Raw genomic sequence first — 20,235 nt, forward strand, 5'->3', positions numbered from 1 at the left:
ATGCTCCTTGAACCACTCTTTCACAATTTGAGCCCGATGAATCCTGGCATTGCCATCTTGGAATATGCCCATACCATCAGGGAAGAAGAAATCCATTGATGGAATAACCTGGTCATTCAGTATATTCAGGTAGTAAGCTGACCTCATTCTTTGAGCACATACTTTTGCTGAACCTAGACCTGGTCAACTGCTGGAACAGGATAAATCTGGAAGAAATGCTTCAATTTGCTAGGGTGCATAAAGATTGGACTCTGTAGCAATGGAAAAGGGTCATGGCATCAGGGTAAGAAGCGAGGCAGATGAAGTGATGCACCCATCATGCCTAGTGCCTACTGTACAAGCCTGTACAGTTGGCAAAATGAATGCAACGCTGGATGGAAATCAATCTTGTGACATTGCAGAAGCAGAAACAATGCCACAGCGAATGTGTGCCGTGTACAAAACTAAAGGCAGTCCAACGAAATATTAGAGTGTGGGACCTGTGTTTTTGGTGGCAAACTTATTTTTTGGCCAGGCAGTGTATAAATAATGATACACGATTTAACAATTATTTAAATGAAAACAATATTACATCTATTTGAGTAAAACCCTCATGCTGGGTCTGTATGGCATTTTTTTCTTCAGTCTTGTAGCAGTAAAAAGAAACTTTTGAAATATTTTCCCAGTGACTGAAATGGTGACTTCCTCTTCCATGACAATTCCCCCCCCCCAGATTAGTTATTCTGTTTTTATGAAATGCAAGTGAATGATGTGTATTTAAAGCATAGTCTCTTTCTTTAAAAAAAAAAGAAAAAAATGTACATATATATATATATATATATATATATATATATATATATATATATATATGTACATATATATATGTATATATCATCTTTAAAACAGCATTTAAACTTCTTGACCATTCGTGGAAAGACGCTAACCAACTTTTCACTTGTGAGGTGTGCTTTGCTTTTTGTTACGACAGCAGATTGTTTCTTTTACATTGGAAGAGCAAAGGATGAAATAAAAAACAAAAAACGACTGGGTACCTTAAAGGAAAAATTAAAGTTAAAAAGTCCGACTGATTGCCACATCCCGAAGGATGTGACAATTTGAATGGAACAAATCATGGAGGACATCATAAAGCTTTGTGATATTACGACCTTGGTGGTCGCACGCTGACGATGAGGGAAGACTGGGACTTTTTACGTTTTAAAAAATTCTCTCTAAAGCACTTTGGTAAGTGTCTGTAGAGGAGCAGGTCTAACGTGCTGCTGCTGCTGCAGGATGTTTTAAACTGGTGGCGAAGCCTGAGCATTTATTGTAATGAAGTATTGCAGAAGACGTCTGAAAACAGCCACTGGAAGCCGTTGGGTCGATTCAAGAAATTGAAATTGAAATTGCACAAATGAAATTTCCAATCTAGACAGGACACAATGTTGAACAGTTCCACTGGGTTGGTAGAACACACAGAATGCACGTAGCATCAAAACACAACAGGAAGGACCAGATTTTTTTTTTTTTAATTATTATTTTTTTTTTACCATAAGAAAGGCAAACTAGCTGCATGTAAATCTGGATACTAGGGAGCGTTAATACCTTTCATTTAGCCTTAAATGTGATTGAACTGATATGAAAGTGGAATGGCTGCACTGTTGCATGTGACATTTAGGGCCAATTCCAATTCCTCCCTTAACTCCTCAATCTCACCCCTCACCCTTAACCCTCAATCTTTGGCCCTCAATCTTGGCCCTCAAAAATAAGTGTAAGGGTATCTTGTGACTTAGAAATGGGACACCCCTTAAATGCAGTTACGTCTTCAGACTGTGGGGGGCGGCCTTACGCCAAAGCTACGCCCAGTCAGTCAAGAAGACGACGACGACAACGACGACGACGAAGAAGAAGGAAAAGAAGAAAAAGACGGCGAAAAAGGAAGAAGTCCTCCGTCGCTACACAACAATGTACACAAGTAACGTGAAGCCGGGACCACCGGTCCGGCTGACAAACATCGTAAAGTAAAAAAAAAAAATGTTACGCAACAACAATGTCAATAATCCATAAAAAATTCTTAAACTAAGACAATAAAATAGTTTCGTAATATTTATATCTTTATTAACTGAGAAAATACTTCCATTTGTAGCGATCTTTTTCGAAGATGTCTTGGCGAAAATACACAATGCCTTCTGGGTAGCCCTGACTCCCAAGGGTGCCGGAGAATCTCAATATTGAGGGCGATACAGCCCTTAAACTCCTCCCTTAACTTGACGTTCTTGGAATTGGGACAGCACTTGCACCTCGCGGGAGCGTGCATTTTTGAGATTGAGGGTTGAGATTGAGGGTTAAGGGAGGAATTGGAATTCACCCTTACTCTTTGTGGGTGAACAGACTGGACAGTGACAGTCAAGAGTTAATCTGAACTGGATTCGGTTGCTTCTTTTCTTTCTGGCCCCCTTTCTTTCACTCTTGCAACTTCCACTTCCACACGCCGGCCTTTCTGGTGATAAACAAATCGCCGAGCCCCGAGGATGGCAGTCAGTCTTGAACGGGAGTTAAACTTCGGTAACAGTGCGGAAAAAAAAGTAGGAGGAAGGAAGGACGGAGCAGGAAGTCGAAACTCGCAGGAGGAAGGAAGGACGGAGACTCCAGGACAGAAGAACCCGACTGGGAATTTGTTTTCTCTCTTTTCAAAGCCCACGCAGCCAGATAGTGTGGGCAGAGCTGGGGGCGGGAGCTGGGGCTGCGGGGCCATCTAGTCGGAGAAGAGGCTGGCAAAGGACTGCCGCAGGCTGCGGATGGTCTCGGCTTTGGCTTCGTCGTCGGTGGCATTGCCCCGCAGCGTCTCCGACAAGGTGTTGGTCAGCGACTGCGACTTGCTGTGCAGAGGACAGAGAGTGCAGGTTATGAGGACTCTTGGCATCTCTTTTTATTTTTTCCTTTTTTTTTTTTTTACATTTATTTTTCTCTTACTTGAGCTGCGGTGACTGTTTGGACGCTCCGGGCCCGGAGGATGCCGGGATGGGCCCGGGCTGGAAGGCCTGGCTGGGAGACGTGGAGGCCGAGCGGGCTCGCTGAGGGGAACCCTGGGCCGACTGGGACGGAGAGGCGGAGGTGGAGCGGTGTCCCCCTGCGGAAGAAGGGAGGAGGTCAGCGAAGGAGTTGTCGTCAAAAACAACAGGAACATTTTCAGGAAACAAGGTTGTCTTACCTCTTCTGGGCTGGTTGGTCTGGAAGAGAAAAAGCAGCAATAAGTCATCAGTGAGTGATGCATTTGTGCTGTTATTTAGGTCACTTTCACTTTGGATGCCGAAGACACAGCCGTAATTAAAACAAACAAAAAGAAACATGGCAGAACCATTCATATGCAAAAATAACAAAACAAAAAAAGGAAAAGAAATATATAAACAAGAGAAAGCAGGAAGTTCTCACTCAATGCCGTCGCATAGAATCATTCCAACTGTCATCATTAACACCAGAAAATGAATTTCAATCAAAATTGAAATAATAAAAACAAGATTTCAAATCAAAGGGCCCAAATCAAAATTTCTATTTTTAGTAACAATTTTCATGTCTTTTAAGCCATTTGCTGAAAAACATGCCTCTCTCAGGTCTCGTGAGTTTTTTCTTTCATGTAAAGTCAAGTGTTTCTTTAAGACTTTTTTTTCTGGGTTTTTATTTCAGAAAAATAAAAGTGGCCTTTCAAGTCGTCACCCACACACTGCTATTTGGCCATTTTGGATTGAGTTCCTGCTTGTTAAATACACATACAAGAAATATCAAAACAGAAATCACAACAACAAAACAAGTTGTGTACACACACAAACACGTTTTAAAAAAGAAAAAAAGAAAAGAAAAAAGCCACAACTACTGTTGCAGCAGCTTCTTTTCAGCCGGTACCTTGACAGCTGACGGCTGGGGGCTGGAAACTCCCAGCAGCACCTGCCCCATCTTGAGGAGCACCAGCTCCGTGATCAGCTGCTTGTCTTCTTCCACGTGCTCGCCGATCAGCGGCATGGAGCTGTCCATCACCTGCGGGGACGACAAAACACGGCAGGTCAGCTGATGAACATGATCATCAATCCTCCTCCAGTTGCTGCAACTTCGCTCACTGGCCACCAGATGACAGCACAGCAACACCTGTGTGGGGAGGCCCTGGCAAGAGGACTTGGACTTGGCTCAGTCTGAGTCTCTGTGTGTGTGTGTGTGCATCAGACAGACACAAACATCCATCCATCCATTTTCAAACCCGCTTCTTCTTGAGCTTAGGGTCACGGGTGTATAGCCTCTCCCAGCTGTCATAAGGTGAAGGCAGGATGACACCCTGGACAAGTCACCAGTTCATTGCAGGGCCACACAGGGAAACAACCATTTGCACTTACATACATACCTACGGACATTTTGGAACCCGGAGAGAACCTACGCACAGAGGCGAGCCAGAGGGGAGGCCGGGGTAGCACTGGACACCCCTGAAATCTGATTGGACCCCCAGGTGCCCCGGCACTGCACATCTTGCCGATGGGAGCCAGTTGCATTTTGAAATAAGTGATGTCTATTGACTGCTAAGTCCCTCCTGTACTTTAGTTGGTGCTATGTATCACAAAGCGTTGTAATGCACATTTATTAGGAGAAGAAGAAGAATCGCCACAGAAGAAGAGGATGATTTGACCCAGAGCCAGTATCTATGCAGTCTACAACCTCATTAACCTAAAATAAGTTTTACGGTGGTGTCCGAATGAGTCACTGTTTGAAATCACTTTCGTGATCAGATAGGAGATTGTTTTGCTAGAAGCCACGGCTATCAAGCTAACGTTAACATTAAGTTACATCTCATGGCAGTCAAAACAAAAACCAGCGCATGCAGTGTTTCAATAAGCAGCCAGTCTCTCTCGCTCGCTGGCACACACAAACACGGGCACATGGAAAAGTTACATCTCATGCCGTCTGAAGATAACCAGTGTCAGCTTCCAACAGCCACTCCACATTCACGTCTACATTTAATTCAGGTTGCTGCTTATATTTACATGTTTCTACAATGATCTCAGAGGAATTAAACCAGCCAGCTAGCTGTTTCATGCTCTGTTGGCTTAAATGAAATATAACGTGAAGGGGGTGGGGGGATGTCCTTAACGTTCTGCCCTTTGTTATGCCTCTAAACTGTTGGTATACTGATATGTTTGTTTCAAAGCCTAAAAACTGACATCACTACAAAACTTCAGGAGCTGAGCTTTTGATAACATTATGCAATTGTAAATGATTCTAGGAGTAACAAGACTGGCCTATTTTTTCATCGGGTCCGTTGAGAATGAAAGGACCCGAAAGAGAAGCAAGTTAGGTAAAGATAAGGCGAACAGACAGAACTCAGCTCTGGCATCATTAGTCCTGGCAGCTCCAATCCTGGGACTAGTCAGGAGAGAGAATGTGAGGCACAACACAGCCAATCATCACCAGTTCAGAGCATAGACAGAAGCAGTCAATATCACATGCTCATTTCTAGTCATTTTAAGTTAAGTTTTAGATATTTTGAAGTGTTGGTTCCTGATAGTGTGAGTTGTTGTTTTTTGGTTTTGGGTGAATTTGTATTTTGATGACACTAATATTTTTATACAATGTAGTTTCATTGAAAGAGTACACAGAGGCCTCTGATTCTGACGAGAATGTTGATGTGCCAGAAGAGCCAGATCTGGAGCCAGCTGTGTCCAGCAGTGCTTTTGATCGTCCAAGAGGACTGAGTTGTAGGTCTACTTACCTGAAACTAAATAGTTAGCTGCAGTTATCATCTAATACTCTTCTGAGTCCCTTAACTCTGTTTTCATGGCCATTTTTATTTCTATTCCAGATATTTCAAGAAGCAAAGAGGAGGGTCCAGTTCAGTCGTGTCTGACACAATTCAGTGTGTGTGTGTGTGTGTGTGAGTATCTGTGAGTGGGTAATTGTGTGATTATTGAAAAATTGTTGACGTTGTGCTTGTGTGTACATTGAGTTGTAAACATTGTTAATAAACTTCAAATTATACACACAAATCTCATCTGATGGTTGCTTTGTATGTACATTGCAACATTTAGGGCGCGCAGCGGTGAAATGAAGCACATTTTGTGGCGAGATTGCGGCTGCAATCTGTGCCACAGATACGGGTATCCACAAAGCTTTTTGCGCTAATGACATGCAGGCGCAAACACGCCCACAAATGGGGCACCTGAAACAGGTGCCCCAATTCAGTGTTGCAGTCTGGCAACCGGTATCTCTTTAAAATTTCCCGTTCTCGGAGGTCAAACAGCGAAACTCTGCTAGGATAAATGCGCTCTGTGCGTGCCTGCATTACGATGCCTCCTCCGTCTTACCAAGACTGCTGCCACAATGGAAAGAAAGTCAAGACGCAAGACGCGTTAGTCATTATATAAGCAAGGCAATCACCAACACCTGAGTACCATTTGTGTTTTCCATAGCCTATGTAAAATATTGGCATATATACTGTAGTCTATGCCTATCTATACATAAGATTTGGGGAGCTATATATATATTTCAGGCTTTTCAGAGAGGAAAGTTTCACTCAGAAGCCAGAAACACTTTGACAGACAGAAGCTGCGCCTGGTTTTGGCCAGCGGTCTTTCCGTCTGTCAAACTGCGTGCGGCCACGAGCGCAAACTCTTTCTGGATCTGCCGCTGTTTGAATGAGGCATATTTGCATAGAAGTGGGTGTCATTTTGAGCGTAATGACTCATTTAAATACATTCAAATGAGTCTGGCACAATCCTGCCACTACCTGCGCCTCAGCACATTTTGCACCGATTTTCACGTTTGCGTCCCCTCTGTGGATCGGAATCACCGTTTTTGGCGCTATTTACACCGATTTTCTGGCCCAAAAGCCGGGCAATCGCTTTGTGGATCTGGCCATCAGATTGCAATTCATTGGTCGAGAAACAAATTCATTGTCATAGTCTGTGGACCCTCTGAAATAGCCTTGGCCAACCCTGGCCACCCCAAGAATAAAAGTCTAGCTCTGCCACTCCCTATGTCGACACAGGGAGAACATGCAAACTCCACACAGAAAAGGCAGAGGGCCGGAATCAAACCCTCAACGTTCTTGCGATGAGTGGGCAGCGCTAATACAAATACAAATAATTGTTTTCAGTCATTGATAGCCAGAGTAAAAAAAAAAAAAGACATATAACAAAAGAGAATTCCTGTCCTTCCCTGGAACATCCAGTTTTGACCCTGACAGGAACAGTGCATGTGCAGTAGGGTAGCATGTGGGTTGTGGGTGACTGTGCTAAGAAGGAATTGCATGCATGGTTTCTCATGTGATGCATCTTGAATATGTTGCGGCATCCAAAGAACTTTTACCGTAATTACACACCAGCGGGTTCTCCCGTTTTTTTTTTTTTTTTACCAGCGAAATGGACAACTTTTAAGATTGACTGCGACTCCTCTCGGTGCCGCCCCCTCATGGCTCAACGGGGGCGTTGAAGCAATAAAAATTTCAGCGAGCAGCAGTAAATAGAATGTGACCCCCCCTCATCCTCCTGTTTACAAGAATTGTGCCGGTGGTGGGATGTGGAACAGCATGGACCGCAAGCGCCACAGTAAGGGAAAAAAACGGGAACAACAAATAAACAACTTTCCCACCACGGCTCACGTGCCGAGTCACGTGCACGGCCCAGCCACAGCCATTCTCTCCTCCTCCTCATCCTCCCAGAGACCAAAACAAACAGGGGCAGTGATAAAGCGGCTGCGCTGACCCTCTTTTAGGCGCCTACTTGCGGTCGCTCCTGGGGCTGTGTGTGGCGTCCATGTGCGAAGGAGATGAGGGGGGGGGAACATGGCAACCGGCCGCATTTCCAACCCGGCAGCCTTCAAAAATCTCAGCCGTGTTGTCACTGTTTCCATTTGCTCACGGGGAGCCGCGGCGGCGTGGTCTTCTCCGTCACCTGACAAGACACCACTTTGCAGCTACACGCTTTAAGTGCCCCCGTAGAAGGAAGAAGAAGAAGAAGAAGAAGAAGAAGAAGAAGAAGAAGGAACAGTTGAGGTTTGTTAGCACAGTTTTTGAGCTTTATGTTTAGGTTTTTTGTTTCTATTTCATATCAAACCCACTCAGCATTGAGACAAGATCATTTTGAAGTGTTTGACAGAGAGGCATTTTTCAACACAAAACACAGACCACAGAAGGTCAACTACTGTTGGCTGAACCCCTCTCAAACAGCGAGCGCCGCAATCAAAGCAGCCCATGGCGTGAGCCTTTCAACAATTTCGAAGGTCTTTCAGACGGCGAAGCAAGACAGCCGAAGCACAACCACGGCTGTAAGAAGGGCCTATTTTCTCTTATGCAGGACCCGAGCATAGCATCTGCAGACGAGGTTGCACTGCAAAAGCGATCAGAGACGCTGGAAAATGATGATGGGTGCGATGCAAAAACGTCCCTACGCAATGTTGGGGGCTGACCTTTGAGTTTTAGGATGAAAAAAATGAGTGGCGGGTTGGTTGACCCTGTAACGTGAGCAATACAACACTAATGTGTCTCTATCTTGTCAGTGAATCTGTCCATAACACAGTATGAATCATTCATGCCTTACGGCCAGTCATGCTTTTTGGACAGTCTGCACTTCTTCAAATTAAGGAGCCCAGGTTAGCGATTATGCCCCAGCCAGGTGCCTTTTTTGGCCCCACTTAAATGTAGTGCCACATCTGGACCTAATGTTCTTTCTGCAGGACTCTTGCTCTGGGGGTGAGGCATGAATGACTGTTGTACTCTCTCTCTTTCGACACTACGATCTCACTTAATATCTAAAAGCCGTAAAAAAAAAAAAAACACTCTGGGTGACGTAATCTCACCCACAAATCGCAATTGGAAGTCAAGCCTCAGAAAACTTCCAACGGCTTGACTCCAAGCAGAAACTGGAACCAGAGTAAGTTTTATGGTGTTTATCTTTTAAGCAGGACATTCCACAGGACTAATCCTCATCACCGGATCCTACCAAGCAACTTAACATCAGACAATGTTAAAACTCTATTTTCCCTTCCACAGAGACACCAGAAAGTCAAATAACTGTGACAACCATCAAAAACATACTAACAATGGACTTTGAATCACTCCTCTAGCTTTAAAATTGACTAATCTAGGATTCCCTCCTGAAGGAAGCCTGAAGACTTTGATACCTCAGGTGGACAAAGGCTGACCCCAAAGGGAAGTTTTCCTCATATCAATGTTGCATGCTTGGCCATTACCACAATAATCACAACTTCACTCCACCCCCGGCCTCCTCCGTGTATGCCTCCCGCCGAGCCCACTCCGCTGTGATTGGTCACACTGTTGGTCTGATTACTTACACAAAATAAAAACAGTTAGGACACTGGTAAGCTTTTACTTACAGCTTGCTCATCTGACTCTCAACACAACCAAGTACCGCCGGGAAGGCTTCATCCTTCAGCAGCAGTTTACCGGGTAATCCAGCTTTGTACGGGGCCATGTTAACATAACAGAACAGTGTTTTTTTTATTTTGCTGGCCAGGAAAAAGCAACTCCATCCACTTTTGCCTGGTGCTTGCTTCTTTCGGAAAGCTAAACAAAACTGACTTTCCCTCAAACTCGAAAAAAAACATTTCCTTGAAGCAGCGCACAGCGATGTAACTTCCGAGGCAGGGCGGGGGAGGGCGGGGCCAGGCCTAGAGCATACCTGAGCATGGTCATGTAGGGAAGTCCATGCACAACAACTTGCAGGGCTCACATCCAAATGCATGAACCTCATTATTTGACGCTTTGGCATCGTTTGACATATCCAATATTGTAACAGTATTTAGAGGTCAGAAAAGAGGAAAAGCATTACCACCCCCAACTACGATGTATTTCCTCCCAATACCACCCTAAAATCTGCGGTGAGATACCATCTATTGTAGATGTAGAGGTACCAACCCCACTCCCGAACACTCAGAAGAGGAAAGTTTCACTCAGAAGCCAGAAACACTTTGACAGACAGAAGCTGTCTTTCCGTCTGTCAAACTGCGTGCGGACACGCGCGCAAACTCTTTCTGGATCTGCCGCTGTTTGAATGAGGCATATTTGCATAGAAGTGGGTGTCATTTTGCACGTAATGACTCATTTAAATACATTCAAATGAGTCTGGCACAATCCTGCCGCTACCTGCGCCTCAGCGCATTTTGCACCGATTTTCACGTTTGCATCCCCTCTGTGGATCGGAATCACCGTTTTTGGCGCTGTTTACACCGATTTTCTGGCGCAAAAGCCGCGCTATCGCTTTGTGGATCTACCCCCCAGTTCGTTGATTATTGCCTTCATGATCACATTCATGTCATACTGCTCAATGTAAGCCATCTACTGATGCACAAATAACTGTACATTGAGTCTGATCTTTTTGTTTGACTGGCTTATTAAAGTGTGGTTCAAATCCCTGCATATCGCCAAAAACTCAGCATTAAGGTGAAACGGTAGTGAGACTGATTCTCACGTTTCTTGCCGATGTCACTGACCAAAAAGGCAAGTGGTGCCCTGATCAAATTGGATTCAATTACTTTTCATATGCCCCTATCCTCTCTAGTGGTGGAGGTAGGAACTGCATTACATGCCCTTCCTACTGGCCACAGACGTAAGAATTGAATGCAGAGCCTATATACTGTATACATATTCGATGTCCTGTTGATATCCATTTCTTCGTGAGTTTGATCGATTAAATTAATCAATCAACCTCATCTACATAAAAAACAAAGTCTCACTTTCGGCAGGAAGTGAACACAGGGCTAATCACGCTATATAATACGCCACTGTGATGAAATGAATTATATATTTGCACATCTGCTGATCTTCAACGCAGGAAGAGGAGAGACTGAGTAGCTGAAAGGCAGTGGCAGGGGTGCAGCTGAGGTAATTAGCTGACTAAAGAGCAATTTAAAAGGTACAGTACAATTCCTGGGCTCGTTCGACAAAAACATCCTGCCCGTCTTCTTTGGCTTTCAACTCAATCAATCAACTTTTATTTGTACAATCACATCAAAAGACGTCTCAAAGCGCTTTGTACAATCAGAGGAGGAGAACCAACTGGGCCCCTAGAGCAAGCAAAGTGCGACAGTGGCCAGGAAAAACTCCCCTGGGGGAAGAAAACTTGAGCAGATCCAGACTCCAGAGGGCCGTCATCTGGCTATGACCAGTTGGGGTGAGAAGGAAATACAAAAAAATGTGGAGCGAAAAAGAGAGCGATAGTGATAGAAGTAGCCAGACAGGCCAGAGTGAGTTGCAGGGTTAACAACAAGCTCTCACAATATAGATGTAGATATATAAGAATAAATAATTCAAATATGTATATAAGTAGATGTTTTTGTGTCATATACATCAAACCATTCTAAAATCTAGATAGGCCCAGATGTTGAGTGGTGGGTTGGTAGAGCCGCAGTCCATTATAGAGTAGAATGTGTTTGTTTATGTTTGGGAGTCCACAATGGTCCATGATCCGCTGTTAAATCAAGTCCTGGTCCTGATCCTGGTGGCAAAGTTGAAGCAATGGCACCAAGACTCCCAGGACAGCACTCTCTTTGATATAGCATTAGATTTGTCTCACACCCATCCCTCTTGTAAGGGGTATTTAGCTTCTGAAGCAAACCAGTGGAGCAGTGCCCACCCTGAAGGAAAGGGCTTGCGAAACCCTTCCCATCAGGGAAAAAACAAAACAAAACAACAAACCAAAACAAAAAAGTCTCATGTGGAAACACGTCTAAGCAAAATCTCAAATCTCAACTGTCCATTTCATACATTCCTGCACGTGACGAATTCGGGGAACCTGCCACTCCACAAACCCTCCGCCCTGGGAATTATTATCAGTGTTTCTGTTTGGAACTTCTTTCCCTTCTCCAATTTCAGCATGCTTATCCAATTCCAAAAACAAACAAAAAAAAAATCTCACAGATGCAAACCGTGACTTCCACGAGCACTTTGGTCCAATGTTTTTGTTCAAACTAGGCAAACTATGACCCAGGGGCCATATGTGGCCCGTTAAGCTTTTCAATCTGGCCTGACGACTTGAAGAAATTATATTAACAGTATAAGGAGGTAAGCAGTAAAATAGCTGTGTTTCCTTTTTTTTTTCAGCTAAGTACTGTGGGGCTTCAAAGACACCTTTTTTTTGTTGTAATGCTTTTGTTTATTTTCAATTGACATTAAAGGACATGTTTTCTAAAGATCCCATGATATATATTTTTCTCCTATGAGGTGGGTCACCAAAACACTCCATCCATCTATCTGCTCCTGCTCCAACCCCTCTGTCAAAATTTACAACCCATTGTGGCCCACCAGGCAAAAAGTTTGCCCATCCATGGCCTATCCTGTTTTTCTTTCTTTTTTTTTTTCAAATACTGATCTAGCTGAGGGGGGCGGAGGGTAGAAAGCAGAGCCGGGATCCACCCTGCTGACTTTTGGGAGTCATCGGCGCTCGCTGCCGGAGCACATAGGTGTTTTATTCAGTGTGTTTTTATTGGTAACATTGATTAAGGAAAACAATGGACTAACTGTGACATCACTGGCATCAGTGTGGCTTACAGAAAGAAGGGCTGATACATTGATACCCAGGTTGGGGCCTTATTGCACAGAGTTTTTGCAAGTTGCAGTGGGGGTGGGGCGGGTCGGGGTGGTAGTGGAGTGTATTTTTTATTTTATTTTATTTTATTTTTTTGCAGCGTCATCCACTAGAGGCAGCATTGAGAACACGGCCAGCTGCGATCTCCTTTGACACCTTGGACAGCTGACAAGCGTTGGATCTTCATCCTTGTCTCTCTGTGCTTCAGTTGACAGCAAAGCCCATCGTCCATCCTCACCGCTCAGAAACAACCGCAGGCTTCTTCGTCTTTGTCTGGACAGAGCCTCCTGGAGATTCCCACGGTGATGGGGCCCGACGGCTCCTTCCTCTCGCGGCTAATTAAATTCCATCACGCTGACAGGTCGGAGAGCTCAATAAGAAAGAGGAGAAAGAGTAGGAGGACGAGGAGGAAGCTGGTCAGGGAGTGCCGGCAACTCCACTGTGTCACCACTTGCCTATGTCCCAAAAGTCCAGCTCAATAAGCTCATCTCAGGGGAGTGGGTAGGTATTTCCTGAGATAGCTGAGGCTTTTGTAAAAGTTGCTATTTTCTCTTCACTGACCTCACCCCGTGTGCACAGGCGGACAGCCGCAGGCACGATCAACCTAAATATGGGCAAGTGAACGTGCCTCCTCCAATTTTCAAGATGCCGCGGAGCTGTTCTAAAAATAAGACTAATAATTATGAGCGTATTAGTCCTCAGTTCTCTGGATGTAATCCTCGGGGATAGGGGGTGAGGAGGGTGGAGGGGGGAATACCTCTAAAACGTTTCATCCTTGTGCAGAGGTCGACTGCCTACTTTCACTTTGGCCATGAATTTCCTGTCTGATCCTAACACAATAGTCTGGAGAGAGAGAGAAAGAGAGAGAGGGAGAACAAAACTCTGCTTTTCTCTAAGCCGTGACGGCTGAGAGTAAACCTTGATCAGTGACTGCAAAAAACTAAAGTGGCATTAATATGTTGTTAACACTTGCATTAGCAAACGCTGGGCCAACATCCAACGCAGATGAAGCAACAACAGCCCTGCACTTGCCTTCTTTCAGCCTTGTGTTTTTTAATTAAGTGGAGAAGACAAGCCTGATGAGGAACCTTCTACTGTGAACTCACTCTGTTTTAACACCTTGCTGCAGGTACAGTATAAATAGCCACAATTAGCACCATATTGCGCGACTGTTCCCTAGCCAGTTGCTAACTTTGCCGTGCAGTCAGCTTAGGACGGAGAAGTAAGCGACAATTCCGTGGCAAACCATTCTTATTGCATTTCACACAGAAAAAGGTTCTGCCTTTTTTGCGTCATAGTTGAATGTAGTCAAGTCTTCAACCTTCTAAGAGCACTAAAGGTACTCTCTGCTTCAGAGGATGAGACTGGTACAAGGAGCAACCTGACCAGAGTCTCGACCTGAATAAGCCACACACCATTTTTGTATTCAAGTTGTGTGCCTTGTGTGAGTGCAGGAGGTCTTATCAGCAATAACTGAATAAATAAAGTTAACTTTAAAATTATATTATTCTATTGTAACAAAAGCTTTATGTTCTCATCAAAAAACAGGCAACATACCACATGATTTACATGTGTTTCCTTTGTATTTCTTAGTTTACAGAAATTTATAATGTATCACAAAGCTTATGATCCAATCCAGGTACAGATTAGTGCTGAATACTACAAAGACTGATCACTGAAAATATTCACAAATCAAAGTATGTATGCATGTATTCAAATACATGACTTACACACTCTTATCTAGATGCGCAACATGCAAAAAGTAACTAGGATATTATTAAAAGAACAGAGAAAAAATATTTTATAATTGATACTGAGATTTGGTAATGGTTTATTTACATTTTATATATCACCCTTAATTCATGAAAATTTGTTGTTGATTAATTAATGAATTTAATCAGTCACTGACAATAACCTCTGAAGCAGCTAATTATGGGTTTTGAATATATCACCTAACCCTTCATGTATCGCATATACCTGCAACTCTGAAGTGCTGGCTTTCTCTAACTCACCCACTCTGACCAGCTCAACTTCATCTCTATAGTATGAAAGCAGACATGAATAAGGTGCTGATGGGAAGCCAATATCAAAATCATGTTCGTCTAATTGTTTTTTTTTTTAATTCAAAAGTAATCACTTCTGATCATGTGAAACCCTTCTCATTGTCAACCAAACAAAATAATCTAACTCTTCATATAGCACCTACCTGCAACTCCTGCCCCATTTTCTCTGACCAGCTCAACATCTTCTCTCTAATATGAAAGCAATTGACATGAATAAGGTCATATAGAAAAATGATAATAATGGAAAAGTCCAGACCAAGTGAAAAACGACACAGACAAACTCCTTTCTAGACGTTGGAGGTGTATTTTCAAGTTACATGGGTGAATAGAAAAATAATGTTGTTTTGCAACAATTGTAACAATTTAGGTGTTAAGATACGTTTGTCCCTGTTTTGGGAAGCCATATTTTTGCCAAAAAATAATAGCTATTAACGTTAACAGTAATGTAACTTAACTACTGTAACAGACTGTTCTGTGTTTATGTGAGAAAAAGGAGGTGTGTCCCTCAGAGTTGCCATAGGGCGGAAGAGAGTGGAGTTTTACCGTGTGCGACATGTGTTGTCTGTCTGGCCGGGTCGGGAGGAATAAAAAGAGAAGCAGAGTGCTGTTGGACCTCGTCTACTGTCCCGTTTAATGTTTTATACACAAACCCAGTATATGTGAACCCAGAACGCTTGGCTACACTACATTAAAGTTTAAGTAGCAAAAGTTTGCTGGATGTTGAATCACAATGGCTTAATATCAACAGGTTATATAGACATAAAATGTTATTAACCTCCTGTGCAAAATTATTACCAACTCACATTCCCTGTCTTTCTTTTCTTTCCTGTCAGAAAGAAATCACTAATCGTTTCGCCACCACACCGTTTAGCCGTCCGGCTATCTGATGTTTATTTACACAAGGGGAGAGATGCACTGGTCCGAGCTGGGCAAAACCAAATCTGGGTGGGGAGAATCTATCTACCTCATTGTCGTGTTTTATAATATTTAACAATCATTATCAATCATTAAGATAAGACATTTGGAGGGTTGTTTTGGCTGGTTTGAATTATTGGATGGGTTGCAACCCACCCACCCACCCCATATTCTACACCTATGGGTGTGTTTGAGTGTGCCACTGGAAGCCCAGCACCATGCCAGGCAACAGCCAGGTGGGGAGCACGGCGCACCCCCTGCAAAGCTGGTCGGGAAGAGGTCCAGAGCAGTAAGCCCCCTGGCCAGAGTACACCCGCTCCGCAAAGCGCCAGGGCACAACGGCAGAGAGGTAGACACTTCAGGAAGGGGGAACACCAACCGGGGTGGACAGGCAGCAGAACCCGGCCCCCAGATGGGGACCCTAAGGGTGAGCGAGTACCAGAACCAGGCCAAGGACCAGAACCCAGCCCCTTCACCCACCGGGAGGACTGGTACCAGAGACAGGCCCGGGCTCCCAGAGACCCCCACCACCACCACCACCACCGACGCCAGGGGACAGCGCCACTCCAGCCCCAAGGCCACAGCTGTATCCCCTATCCCGATGCGGGTAGAGCTGACCCCTCAAGCGGAAGTCCCCCCAGTTCGCCTTGTGCCCTGTGGGGGAAAATACTGTGCATACATAAATAAATATATAAATAAGTTTAAAAAAGAACCTCATCCCACCCTGTGGGCCCCAGCCTACCACCCTCATATCTCCATGTTTCAAGGCCGTTGTCGTCCAGCCGCCCCCGAGAAGCACAGGGGGACCGACCAGGCAGTGGCCTGGCCCCAGGATTGGTGAAAGGGGGACCACACCACAGGATGGCAGGGTCCCCATAGTCCCAGCTGGTTTAGCACCCCGGGGGCGCCGGACTGCACAGGGCCCACCAGGGGCGGGGGAAGATGGTGCATCCGGCTGCCTCCTGGCAGATCTACAGGTACAGCTGATAAAATGAATTGCAATTCACAGCTTCATTTGCGTTTCAGTTGGTGCCATCACTGTGAACGATCGATTTTCTGAAAGTGATGCGTTTCATCTTATGTATCAAATCATGCCACTTCATCGGAAACTAGTCCGACAGCCTCCCTTAGCACACTTCTTCCAAAATAAGCAAGACGTTATTTTGGAGGGAAAACGTGCGAGGGGATGGGGTTGTGTTGGGCCACACGAACAAACACACTTTTCATCTGTGGACAAACTGCAAAGTGGCTAAGGGGAGATGGCAAACTTCACCAGTGGGCCAAAAATAAACAGGCTGTGTTGGTTCCAGAAGTGAGTCAAACGCTGCCGCCAGATTGTTCCATTATCCCGCCTGTGTTTGGTCTACGGATTAATCATTCTCCTGAAAATCTGAAGTCCAACGCTTACAAGCCTGGAGACGCCCCTTCCGACTTATAGAGAAATTGAAAAAAAGAAAAAAAAGAAAGACCTGCAATGGGAAAGGAACTAAAGCTACCGGCACCGTGTTCCAGTAAGGATAAGGATTATGGCCATTAGTCATCACTTTGCCCTTCATGAGCAATCTTTGACACGTTCAAACAACGATACGGTATCTGATCGGCACTCACACCAACCTCGATGATGTAGTCGTTGCCGTCCTTTCCATGGACCGCTTTCACGGCACAGATGTCGAGTCCGCCAAACATCTCCGCACAGGAGTCCACCCACTGTTGATATCTAGAACGCCCAACGCACACACACACAAAATGATAACAAACTTTGGCATCAAGGATCAAGGCTTACTATTTAACACAATTCTTTTTTTTTTTTTGGTTTATTTTTGTTTATTGGTTTTTTCACAAATAGAAAAAAAATACAAATACAAATATATAATCGTAAATATATATATAATAATATCTAAATAATTTGTTTGAGAATATGATAAAATATACGCACTTTATGAAACCATATCTAAAAAAATGTACAAAAATAAAAGAACAAAATGAAAGCATCAATACAAATGAAAGGTTTTAACATTTAAAATAGGAACACCACAGACATGGCGGGATTTGGTTGTGTGTTTTCCTCGAATAAGGGGTTGCAGGAAATGTACAGGCTCAATCCAAAAAACAAAACAAAAAACAAATCTGAATTCAATTCAGGTTGAACGGGGACCATACAGTCACCTCACCTGTCAGTCATTGCGATCTGCTCCAGCATGGCCGAGCCTGTGTTAGCCTTCCAGTTCCCAGAGATGGACGTTCTCCTGGAAACAGAAGGAAAAAAAAGACACAGCGACAAACGAATGAGTCAAACTCCAGAATGAAGGAAATGCCGTTCCAAGACTTAGGGCCAATTCCAATTCCTCCCTTAACTCCTCAATCTCACCCCTCGCCCTTAACCCTCAAGCTTGGCCCTCAAAAATAAGTGTAAGGGTATCTTGTGACTTAGAAATGGTACACCCCTTAAGTGCAGTTACGTCTTCAGACTGTGGGGGGCAGCCTTACGGCAAAGCTACGTCCAGTCAGTCAAGAAGACGACGAAGAAGAAGAAGTCCTCCGTCGCTACACAACGATCGTAAAGTAAAAAAAATAAATGTTATCGCAACAACGATGTCAATAATCCATAAAAAAAGTCTTAAACTAAGACAATAAAATGGTTTTGTAATATTTATATCTTTATTAACTAAGAAAATACTTCCATTTGTAGCTCGCTTTTTTTCATAGATGTCTTGGCGAAAATACGCAATGCCTTCTGGGTAGCCCTTACTCCCAAGGGTGCCGGAGAATCTCAATATTGAGGGCGATACAGCCCTGAAACTCCTCCCTCAACTTGACGTTCTGAGAATCGGGACAGCACTTGCACTTCGCGGGAGCGCGCATTGAGATTGAGGGTTGAGATTGAGGGTTAAGGGAGGAATTGGAATTCACCCTTAGTCACACGTGGGTCGGACTTGAGCAGTCGATTAGAAAAAAGCTTGCGGGAATCACAATCCTGACTAAATGGGCAATGACAATCACCATGTTTTTGTATTTTTTTTTAGATAATATAAGATAGATAAGATGAGGGCTCAGCTCCTGGGCTTGATTGTTTTTTTTTTTGTTTTTTTACTCTGACTCTTTGCCTCTATATGCTTGGATGGGTTTATAGAATGAGGCACTTCCAAATGGGTGTGTGTGGCTGAGAGAAGGAGTGGGACCTTGACTTTCTGAAAGTGTACACATTGGAGCGAAGAGTCTGCCAGAAGTAAGAAAAGGGGGAAAAAAATCCTTGTTATTTTTCTGAGTAACTGATGGCAACAAGGAATTCAAGCTGTTACTGTTTCTTCTGGATGTACAAACCTTACAAGCTTCTTATTTTTATTTGAATATTTATCTTTTATTTGTTACATTTGTGCCTATTTGTGGAAAGACGACATGCTGCTCCTGTTGCTTTTTAATTCATGTGAATAATCAGTCACTGCACACTGTCCTGCTATAAATAAAATTCAGTTCAATTCAGTACTCCGTACATTGTGATGGTGCAACTTCCAGTCAGACAACCAGAGCGTACAGTCTTCCTGTGGATTCGTAGCTCAGGAACCATCTACTTTGCATTGTTCACAATGGTTTGGATCCCATTTCAACCAGAATTCACAAACGCTGGTCCAGCAAAAATAAAATTCTAGGGGCCGCACACTGTAATTTCGCGCCTTTATGGATGCGCCGCATACGGAACGTCTTACATGTAGGCCTTGTAGTTGTTGCCGATCTTCTGGATGCGGATGTCATACTTGGACTGAATGTAGGGCTCGGTGGTGGCGTAGGTCCCGGCCAGAGCCACCACGCTGATGATGTCCTGGAAATCCTGCTGGTTCTCCACTTTGATCTGCAGGAGGGAAACCAGCTTGTTAACAGAGCTGCTAATAAATGAAAAAAGAAAGAAAGAAGTGTGCCGTCAAAGGCCAATCCCGCAGGAATTTCACACCCGTGTAATGATGGGATAATGACAGGTCCCTGGGTGTAAACACTGCCAGAGGCGACTGGGTACGACGTCACCTCGCTGCATTGAGCGATTACGCCGTGTAGACTGTGGACGCAGGCTGAGTGGAAATGACGCACCACGACCCTTACATAAAATGCCCGTGCCTCATTTTCACCACAAGTTTTTTTTTTTTTTGTGATAATTAGGTGGCAATGAAGTGTGAGTTTGTAAAACAAATAAAAAAAGATCCAGCTCCTCTTCCCACATCGGAGAATTTCAGTCCAGGGAACAAAAGCTTAAAAGAACGTTTCCCTTTAATCTGATTTAATCTAATTTAATTAAAGTTTTTCTTCTTTGCTGTAGTTGATTGTTCCCAGACATGTTTGATGATGCGAATACACAGACTTATGATGTGTTTGGGTCCCTATTAATCACTTGGTTGTAATAGCAGGTAAACTGTCCGAGGCACTCGCCAAGACGCAACGCAATTCGGTACAGATCTTCATCTCAATCATCAGTGTCTCTGTGGTGGAGAGGTGGAATGTTCAAACACAAACCAGATGGAAGATCCAGGGAGGTTCCGCTTGTTCCTTCAGGGCAAACAACTCATCATCACAATGACTGTTTTTTTTTCTCTTTTTTCCCTCTGATGTTTACTTTCAAACAAAAGGTGGTTATTGCGCAAAGTGTTACAGAATTGTTTTGTGTTTTGTGCCAAAATAAATAAATAAATAAAAAACGTGACTCAGAAAGAAACGTA

General features: G+C 44.0%; 1 protein-coding gene across 1 annotated transcript in view; it reads right to left on the reverse strand.

The window, feature by feature from the left end:
* Positions 1-2,260: 2,260 nt before the first annotated feature.
* The window catches only part of syn3 (synapsin III), a 117,192-nt gene continuing 99,217 nt past the window's right edge, over positions 2,261-20,235 (reverse strand). Inside the window, exons 8-14 of the mRNA XM_076012088.1 lie at positions 19,237-19,379; positions 17,704-17,778; positions 17,147-17,249; positions 3,877-4,008; positions 3,188-3,206; positions 2,950-3,106; positions 2,261-2,855 (exon numbers count right to left, since the gene is read on the reverse strand). Of these exons, the coding sequence (XP_075868203.1) occupies positions 2,732-2,855; positions 2,950-3,106; positions 3,188-3,206; positions 3,877-4,008; positions 17,147-17,249; positions 17,704-17,778; positions 19,237-19,379 (753 nt within the window). The 3' untranslated portion in view covers positions 2,261-2,731. The remainder of the gene's footprint in view (positions 2,856-2,949; positions 3,107-3,187; positions 3,207-3,876; positions 4,009-17,146; positions 17,250-17,703; positions 17,779-19,236; positions 19,380-20,235) is intronic.

This window comes from Nelusetta ayraudi, unplaced genomic scaffold (assembly GCF_046127955.1).
Source record: "Nelusetta ayraudi isolate G7.1 ecotype Tasmania unplaced genomic scaffold, CSIRO-AGI_Nayr_v1 ptg000135l, whole genome shotgun sequence".
NCBI classification, from domain to species: domain Eukaryota; kingdom Metazoa; phylum Chordata; class Actinopteri; order Tetraodontiformes; family Monacanthidae; genus Nelusetta; species Nelusetta ayraudi.